The following is a 9,336-nucleotide window of genomic DNA, read 5'->3' as shown; positions in this document are numbered from 1 at the left end:
AAAGAAAGAAAGAAAGAAAGAAAGAAAGAAAGAAAGAAAGAAAGAAAAAACACCTCTGAATTTCAACACTGAAATAATAAAATTAAAGTTCTGGACAGAATACCCCCAAAATAATACTATTTTGTCGATAAGAAAACATAAAGACTGAAATTCATCTCTTAAATCATTGGCTCAAGGTCTATGTACCACACAACTTCAACAACTAAGCTTTGTTTTGACACTGCTTTGGGATTTCTCTTTTCATGCTTCTGCCAGCTTTTTTGCCTGGCTGTACTTCAGAAATTCTGTTGGCATAATTACATAGCATTTAACAAGCAAAAGAGGGATTTCTGCTAGTGCTATTACATTCCCTTCACAAACAACATGAGCTAAGGCTTACAGCAGAATTCTTCTGGCTATAGAGTTGCTTCTACAACGGTCATTTTGTGCTGATACAGCTCTTCTGGGTAGCATATGTAAGCCTCCACCCCGCAGTCCCCCACAAAGGCAACTAACCAACCTACACTTTCAAGTAGTTTAGTATAGGCAGTACAGGCTTGGTCCTCTCCAATTCTCTAAAGAGAGAAAAGAGAGTCCAAAGAAAAGAGTCCTGTATAAATGGCCTCATCACAACAATCCTAAAAATCTCTGAGATTAATGCACATACAGAAAAAAAAAAAAAAAAAAAAAAAAAAAAAAAAGGTTTTCTTCCCAGAAGTTTCTGCACTTCAAGGAACAGCACTCTTACAGACAGTTATCTCCTTAGAAAGCATTAAAGTCATCTGAAAAAATGAAAAAATTATTTTCAGAAATCCATATTCTGTTAATTGTATACTATGGCTGGGAGGAGATAAAGTGTTCTAGGAATAGGGTACACACTGTTAATAAACAAAAGAAAGGGGTTGTTAAAGGATCCGTTGTGCTCATCAACTTTTACATGCAGCAAAGAACAATGCTCTTTTTAGGCATAATTTTGTTTAATTTTGTTCAGGCACAGTACAAAATGTGGATTTTGCCTGTTTGGTTCAGCACATTTTAATTAGACTACGGCTTTGAAAAGAGAGATGTTGCTGTTGCTACAGCTGGTATTTCCAAAAACGATTAAAAACAAAAACCAACAACTCAAAGAAGAAATGTTCCTTAAAAGCAGTAATTAAAATAGCAATAGTATAAACATCATCAACTAAATGTCAGAAAACTTCTGCATCCTTTCCTCTGCTCTAAACTTCCTTAGCTAGAAGGTAAGTTACAAGTTACAAGAAGTTACAAGAAGAACTACATAGTAAAGAAAAGCAGTGTTAATAGGCTTTCCCTCTGGGGTAGGAAGATGATCTTTTCATTCCTCTGATATTCCACATGTGCCAACATAGTTATGTAACTACTAAGGACAATGCATAAAACAATAAATGTGCAAGGAAGTTTGGATTAAGCTAATACTTCTTAAAATGCCAGTGACATTTTTATGATGGTGCAATAGTTTCCACAGAACATAGTTTTTCCTTTGTTTCTTAATGTAAGCACTTACATGTTGTATTGCAACAATAATCTCCCACATACTACTATTTTAGTGACTTTGCAGATGGGAAAAAATAAATAAAATTAATCAGCGATATAGTCCCAACAGGATTAATGGAGTTACAAGAAAAATACATGTGCATGAACACTCGTGAATGACATGAAGAGCTTAGCAGACACTACAGTCTGACAAGATTGTTTCTTCTGATAGATTTAGCCAAACCTTATAGCCATTCAGTCTCTGTGGACAAGTTTAGGTAACAACAATTACTTTATTTCAAACTAACTTGTAGGGTCTCACGTTGCCAATATTTGCTCTCTCCCAAAACAGGAGGAAAATTCTAATTGATTTAGTTATCCCTATTCCAGAATAATTCCTTATGCAAATGACATTTTCTGGCATAAAAATAGTGGCATATAATAATAATTCCAGAGTAATTAGTTCTATCTAGAAACAAGCTCACTATTACATCCTCAAGATTTCATAACAAAATAACTACTTCCTGCAACAACATGATAAAGGGCTATTGAAGAGCATTAAAAATCAAATGATGTTCTCTCTTCTTAACAATAATGCCATTTTGCTTTAGTCGCTGCTGAAACTAAAATCTTACAGGATCTCTAATGGACAAAATGTTCCCTCCACTGAAATTTTGGAGAATTAAGAAGTGGGGGGAGAGGGGGAAGGAGAAGCATATGAAAATCCCACGTGGAACTAATTTTCTATTCCCACTTCCCAGGACACAGCACATAAAATTTCTGTATGAAACATAAGTGCAGTAAAACTCTTACACGTGTATAATGCAGGAGATTTGGCCTAAAAAAGTTACGGAACCCAACAGCAGACATGGGAACTCTGAGCTTCTGCATGTCAGGTAGTTGATGCCATAAGAAAAGGTGTGATTACACAGCATTCTATGTACCCTGCATTAACAACCTATATGGATATTTTCAGAGCTAAGATCAACATTTTCATTAGCTCACAAATACATTCTTTGCTAACATAGCCTGGAAAAACTGTATCAGGTACAGCTGAACTCTGTTTGATAGTAGGGACTTGCCTTGTGCATCTATCCATGTCAGACTGTAAGCCCCACTTTAAACACTAACCACTTTTTCTGCATTTTTTTAAATCTTTGCATCAAGCTAAAAGCTTAAGTATTTTATTGTAACCAGAATTGTAAATTTTCTCCATTATTTAACTCCATTTTAGAAAAAATACTAGCTTATAACCAGTGGAAGAAAATCTGTTGAGGACTTGGAACTTAAAAGTTAATGTTGCTGCTCAGTCAAATCAGCATCCCAACCTCCGAGATTCTTAAATTTGTCTCAGGGGAGCCAAAATACGCTCTGTTTCAATTTGTCACTTCCAGAGAATTTATACATACTGTGCTCATAATGTTTACTCGCCACATCCGACAAACTTAAGGGTGAAAGCAAAATTACTGGGACGAAGCAGAAGGTTAATTTCCTAATCACAATGTTGCTAACAAAGTAACAAGATGAAAGCATAGGAACAGTTGAACACAGATCTGGGTTGTATTTAACAGGATTTATTTCCAGCTGCTTCAGTATCTTCACTGAAATGACACCTCCTCCCACTGATCCTACACCTGGCTCTAAAATCACACAGTCTGCCTTTCTTCAAAACAGATTCCCCCATCACTTAAATTCCTAACTCGGTCACTGTATACATCATTACAGTGATCTCATTCTTCCCTTCCTTAGATGTGTTCTTTGCTCAGCACATTCCTTCCACGTTAAGTAATCCTTTTGTTATTTACAACATTTTCAATTGCCATAAGATTTATAAACACCCCAATCTTTATTTTGATCTTTAATTGCAAAACAAACAAACAAAAAACGTACATAAACAATAGTTTTGATAGCAAAATTATTTAACCGAACCATCTCCCCCTACTATTTATCTGTTTGGAGGATTGTGGCATCAAAACCACAGAAGAAATTCTGCCTACGGAGCAAACTGCCATGACTGTACATGCAAAGGGAGGCACCTTGAATGAGCAACTAGCTAGCATCTGTCTTAAAGCTTTTTCAAATCCAAACAACAGGCTAGCTAAGCTATAGATCACGTAGCTGAGAACTCTATTTAAAGTCAACTGAAAAAAAAAGCGGGGGGGGGGGGGGGGGATGCCTCTTGTTAAAAGACCTTTCAGTCTTTATTTCTAGAGATGTACAAGCAAAAGAATGAAATGTTGTGTCCACATATAAAAGTGAGAAACACGTGACCATCTCAGAAGATAATGAGCTGAGCATCTGGAGCATTTGAGAAATGAGAACATGGAAACAAAGAAGTATAGTGTGGTATTTTGGTATACAGATCTATGTATTTCTTTTGCTTTCTAAAGTACAAACGATTGTATACCCCTTATGAAGCCTGCAATACGTGCTTTAACTGCTCCGAAGGAAAAGCTTTACCTCTAGATTAGAGGCCTTGGAAAGAGGAGTCAAGGTCAGAAGCACTCTTCACCAAACCACAATGAAAATGTAAAAGTTACGTTGCTGAATTCCTTTGAGGATACCCATTTGTTAGCTTGGAGTAATTCTACAACTGGACTGTGGAAGAGAGCTTATGCTTTCCCACATTAGGAAAGCCAAATAATAATTTTATTTATATCTCTTCCAGTCAGAGAGCTTAAAATAAAACTGAACATAAAACACTAATACGGCAATCATATGAGTGTCCAGCAGAGGGAGAGTAATAGGTTCTGAAACAGCATTTGTTAAATAGCAGGGTTAAAACAAACAAATCGATGAAAAGACATTTCCAGGTCAAGATATCTCAGTCTGGATTATACATGGTCTCGTGCAAATATAAAAGGCTCTTTGTCATTCACTTACGCTTCCAAGAACACGCGCAGAACTTAGGATAGATTCAGCTCTTGAAAAAGCTACCATGCTGAAACATAGGCCTGGTGAATATTATGAAAGTTATTCCAAAATATATATATATATATATATATATATATGTATAATGCAGTTTTCCCTCAAGAGAGGTATATCACTTGAATTTCGGTACATCCTTAATCCATATCTGTCACAAAAAGTGTCTGGACTCATCTAACCCCACCTGTTTCTTTTACATAATGTTTAATTGAATGTATAGAACACCTTTTGGGATTGTTCCTTAACATGTGCCTCACATGAAGAGCTGTGCTTCTATAATGGCAGTGTCATAGCTGAGCACTGTTTCCTATGTTATTCTTCTAATGTTAGTAATTTATCTTGCATCTGTAGTCTTTTCTTCCTCGCAGGTAAATAACTTGTTCTTTTGGCTTTGTTCTTAAAGAGTCAATCTGACTTCAAAGCAATCCTAAATATCAGGCTACTCATTTAAAGTGCATAACTAAAGTACATATTTGAATACCTTTTAAGTTTCGGGGCATGGCGTCACAATGCGTCAGCTGAATTTCAGCTTGCTGCTACACCAGAAAGGGAGGGCTTACTCCTTTCCTGCTCCTCCCAATCTCAGCCAAATACTTTCTTTCCCCATGTTGCAACAGCTCAGGAATTGATCTGATCTCAAGGCAAACTGAGTCAATTTCCTGATAATCCTGCACCCTAAAACTACTCTCCCCCTTAGTTACTTTATGGAGTTCACTGAGCTTAGATATTGGTGGTGAGCTGTTGACTGTTTGGAGCTGTGAACTTGTGTGAAGCTGTCTAGGAAAAAATATTTTTATTTTCACCTTCAGTTCACATAACTGAAACACTGGTATTTATAGGTATGTCTGCTAGGGTGCAAAGTGCTTGTAACAACCTTGGACGAAAGGTTCCACTGGAGTAGAGAATACTAGTCCTAATTTTATATGAGCGAGGACTTCCATTTCACTCCTATAGGATTGACTTATCTCAGGCTAGAAACTAGTGGCAAACTTGTGGGAAGTACCTGAGATAGTTTAATATATGAATAGCTATCACTAAAAAAAGGAAGTCTTGTCCCCCCCTCCTACTTTATATCAGCTCTGGCATTTACATATTAAGAGTTGATTCATTTCAGTAGCCCATGAGGAAAAAGAAAACAGATCTTTCTTTAGCTAGATTAATGGGATGACCTCATTCTGCAAAGTGTCTAACAAGACCTAGAAGGCAGTGCAGGGATGGGTAGAACTGAGACTGAGGGGGAGATAGTTTCTCTGCCCTCCAGTCCCAGTTTGTTCACTCTGACGTGATCCAATCACTTACTTTCTAAGTAGTGCTTTGATAATGCAAATCAGCCATGATTTGATGATGAATAGGTCGTGATGAATATAGGTGGTTCTCACTGAGAAAAACTTTTTGGTATTTATTAAAAGCAGAACTAGTGTATTTATTCTAAACATTGTGATGCAGAGAGATTTAAACCCAGAAAGATTTTATAATGCTTTAAAACCTCGACAGAACACCGCTATTTACATTCCAGTCGATATTTTGCCAATAAAATTATCATGATTCCACTTAGATTTTGTTTTGAGTACCAGCTGTTCCTAAGTGGAAAAACAAACTACTAGCCCTGTTAAAAACTTCGTGTTTGAGTTTACATAATTCCTGTGTGTGACACAGCCTGCAAAACAGGTTTGTACACTCTGAAGGACATTTGGCATCTTCTGAAATTCTGTGGGCTAATTGCTTATATCCTAGCAAGTACCTAGGAAATAAGTATCTGTCAGGGAAGGAGGGAATCTTGGATACCACAAGTAATTATTTTCCCCTGAAATCAGTGGTCATACATACTTCTGTACCTCTAACCAAAATGCAATTGTGCCCCAAAACAAAAAAAAAAAGCTAAGAAGGGATGAGAAGAAGGAGTAGCACAAATCTGGGAGCTGTCAGATCGAAGCTCTGTTTCAGAAATATTTAGGAAGTCTTTCTAAGGAATGCCAAAGTGCTTGTAAGAATTGCTGCCTACATGTTCTGTGTGCTGGTAATCTTAAAATAGGCCTTAATTACTCTGAAAATGTAGTACCTGCCTCCAGTTAAGCCTCTCCTGACTTGCAGGCTTTGTCAAGGCTCAAATTAAGAAAAAAAAAAAAAAAAAAAAAAAACAGGCTTGTAATGCAGCATTGTAGTCACTATAAACCTGAGCTATTAAATGCTTCTAACAACAGGGAAAGTGTACAATAGCAACCTACTCTGTCAGCAGAATTCACGAAGCTTGGTTTCCACTGGATTTTTATCTATTATTCAACAGTGGTAACCCCCGAGCTCCTTTTTTGTTCCAAATGTTATCACTAGGGGAAGAGGATTTTACTTCTGTCTGATCTTCAGTAAAATTACCAGTGTGAATCTTGTTGCTTTATCCAGCTGTTTCTTTCCACAAAAACTGAAAGAATTTAATTAACTTTTATCTCTTGTGAAATTTGCTGAGGCTGGACAATGCTTTCAAAAGTTAGTAACAGACTTACAGATAGGGAGAAAAAAAAAATGCAAAAGCCTTGTTTCCATACTAAATGAAATGTATCAGATACCTGGTCAACAAATGTCACATAACAAGCAAAGGTTAGTATTTAGATAAAAGAATTTTAAAAGTAGAGCGTCCTATCTCGAGGTGTTCATTAGCATTCTAGCTGCTCTTACTCCTGTAGCCTTCTCACCCATGTTACTGTTGTAGTATTTTAAAATCTTCCTAATTACATTCAACTTTGAATAATAGAAGCCCTAACAACGTGTGCCTGAAAACTGGAAAGGAGCTAGACCAGACAAGGGAATAACCAGACAATAGCTTTCACAAGGTCTTTAAAACTCATTTTTTAGGTCCTGGTGATGCTAAGTCAATGGTGCTTGAAGGAAAGACCTTCACCAACCATGTGTATAGTCATGAATTAATTTACTTTTTTTTTTTTCTTTTCTTTCAAAGTTAATTATCTGTGTTGTTGTTGGGGAGTTTTTCTTTTTAGCTTTTCTAAGTGCTGCCCTTCACACTGGCGTTGTCCCTGGATATGATCAGTTAGAAGTACATTTCTGCATTAACACATACATTACCTACTATACAGATTTTTTTGCTTTTCAAGGGCTTACATGTTGCTCCTCATGTGCCGCCAGAAACTATCCAGTTCTTCAGTCAGCATAAAGTCATGTAAATGCCACATCAGGAGAGCTTCTGCAGTCCTGCAACCCAAACTGCAGTGGATTTTGCACTGAATGGGGATCTTTATATTTTAGGCCGTCTACTTTCAAAACAACTCTGTGACTTGCCCTAAAGCGTCCTAACATAACGCTGTGAGTGACTCAGTCTTCGCCTGCGAGCACTCCAGCAGCCTCCCTTTTCCCAGGCACTAGCTCTCAACACCTATATTGAACTTTCCAAGCCAGAACACAGCCACTGCCATGTCCTGCCTACCAACCAAATCTACTCATATCTCCTGTTATTCCTTCCCTTCTCCTCCAAAGATACTTAACTTACAGGTTGTGTGTTTTTTTTTTTTTTCTTATTTCTGAATAGAAGTTCTCATAGCCTTACCAGTCAAGGGTCTCAGTACGTGGCAAGATCACTGGGAACCTAGCTTAATGGGACTTTTTTCATGATAGCCAATAACTGAGTCGGTGTGCTGTGGAAATGTCAAACTCCTAACCTTTAACGCGTCCTGCCGGCCCACGGCCACCTTTGCACAATGTTCACAGGCACCTCAAGCGGGAGCAGACGTGGTTAGGAACCTTAACGTGAGGGCACACGGAGGTAACAGCGGCGCAGTTTCCACGCTGTCACTCCCAACCTCGGCTTTCCGGAGGCGGGTAGGGGCAGCTTTCCACAGGTAAAGGCCGGCACGCCTTCACCTGGCCCCTGGACCGGGTTTGGGGGGGAATCCAGTCAGGCACACACGCCCCGCGCTAGGCCGCAGCCCGGCGGGGACACGCTCCTTGCCCCGGCGGGGCCGCGTCCGTCCCGCCCGGCTGCCGCCCGGGCCCTTCACAGGGCACGAAGGAACGCGGAGCCGGCACCCGCCGCCGCTGCTGCTTTGCGAACTGCATTTCCCAGAGCCCCGCGGGGCCGCCCACAAGCGTCTCCCGAGGGAGCGCTGGCGCGGGGCCTGCTGGGACGGGTAGTTCTCGGCCGGCCTGAGGCCTTGGCGCCAACTACATGTCCCGTCTGCCCCCCGGAAGTGGAGGCGGAGCTTGTAGAAACGAAAGGGCTCCACAGGGTCTGACGGGAAGTGTAGTTTCTTAGCGCGCTGAAAACGCAGGCAACTACATCTCCCATCTCTTCCGGGGAGGCGGGCCGGGAGCAGCTCGCGCAAGTCATTATGGGTATTGTAGTTCTCACGCCTCGCCTTCGCCGTAGGGCGGGCCGAAGCCCGGGCGAGCTAAAAACTACCAAAATGGCGGCAGGCGAGGCCGCGGGGAGGGGTACGGGAGCTCCGGCAGGCCACACCGCGCTGCGCGTCGGGGCGGCGGAGTACACGCGGAATCGGCGGAGCGAGTGCTGAGTCGGTGCCGCCGCCGGCTTCCCCCTTCCCCCCGGCCGCTGGGAGACGCTTGGGGGCCGCGGAGCCTTGTGGGGCAGCCACAAAATGGAGGCGAACGGCAGCGGCAGCAGCAGCGACTCGGCTCCCGACTGCTGGGAGCAGGCGGACATCGAGCCGGGCAGCGGAGCCGGCCCGGGGGCCGCCCCGGCGGGCGGGGAGGCCGAGGCCCAGCAGGAGCTGCTGGGGGCGGCCTTCAGCCGGCAGCTGAACGTCAACGCCAAGCCCTTCGTGCCCAACGTCCACGCCGCCGAGTTCGTGCCGGCCTTCCTCAGGGGGGGGCCGGCGCCCGGCCTGCCGCCGCCCTCGCCCCCGCCCGGCCTGCCGCCGCCGCCCCACGGTGAGCGGGGCCGGGCGCCGCGTCGGGAGGGGGCCGGGGGGG

General features: G+C 41.9%; 2 protein-coding genes across 2 annotated transcripts in view; one reads left to right on the top strand and one right to left on the bottom strand.

Moving 5' to 3' along the window:
* TNFRSF17 (TNF receptor superfamily member 17) overlaps positions 1-4,424 on the bottom strand; it is an 11,029-nt gene extending 6,605 nt beyond the window's left edge. The window contains exon 1 of the mRNA XM_035339952.1: positions 4,357-4,424. The gene's annotated coding sequence lies outside the window, so the exon portion shown is untranslated. The remainder of the gene's footprint in view (positions 1-4,356) is intronic.
* Positions 4,425-8,827: 4,403 nt separating this feature from the next.
* Positions 8,828-9,336, top strand: part of GSPT1 (G1 to S phase transition 1) — a 26,982-nt gene continuing 26,473 nt past the window's right edge. Inside the window, exon 1 of the mRNA XM_035339414.1 lies at positions 8,828-9,294. Within this exon, the coding sequence (XP_035195305.1) occupies positions 9,003-9,294 (292 nt within the window). The 5' untranslated portion in view covers positions 8,828-9,002. The remainder of the gene's footprint in view (positions 9,295-9,336) is intronic.

This window comes from Oxyura jamaicensis, chromosome 14 (genome assembly GCF_011077185.1).
Source record: "Oxyura jamaicensis isolate SHBP4307 breed ruddy duck chromosome 14, BPBGC_Ojam_1.0, whole genome shotgun sequence".
NCBI classification, from domain to species: domain Eukaryota; kingdom Metazoa; phylum Chordata; class Aves; order Anseriformes; family Anatidae; genus Oxyura; species Oxyura jamaicensis.
The sequence above is the reverse complement of the archived record's forward strand: the minus strand, read 5'-3'. Positions and strand labels throughout refer to the sequence as shown.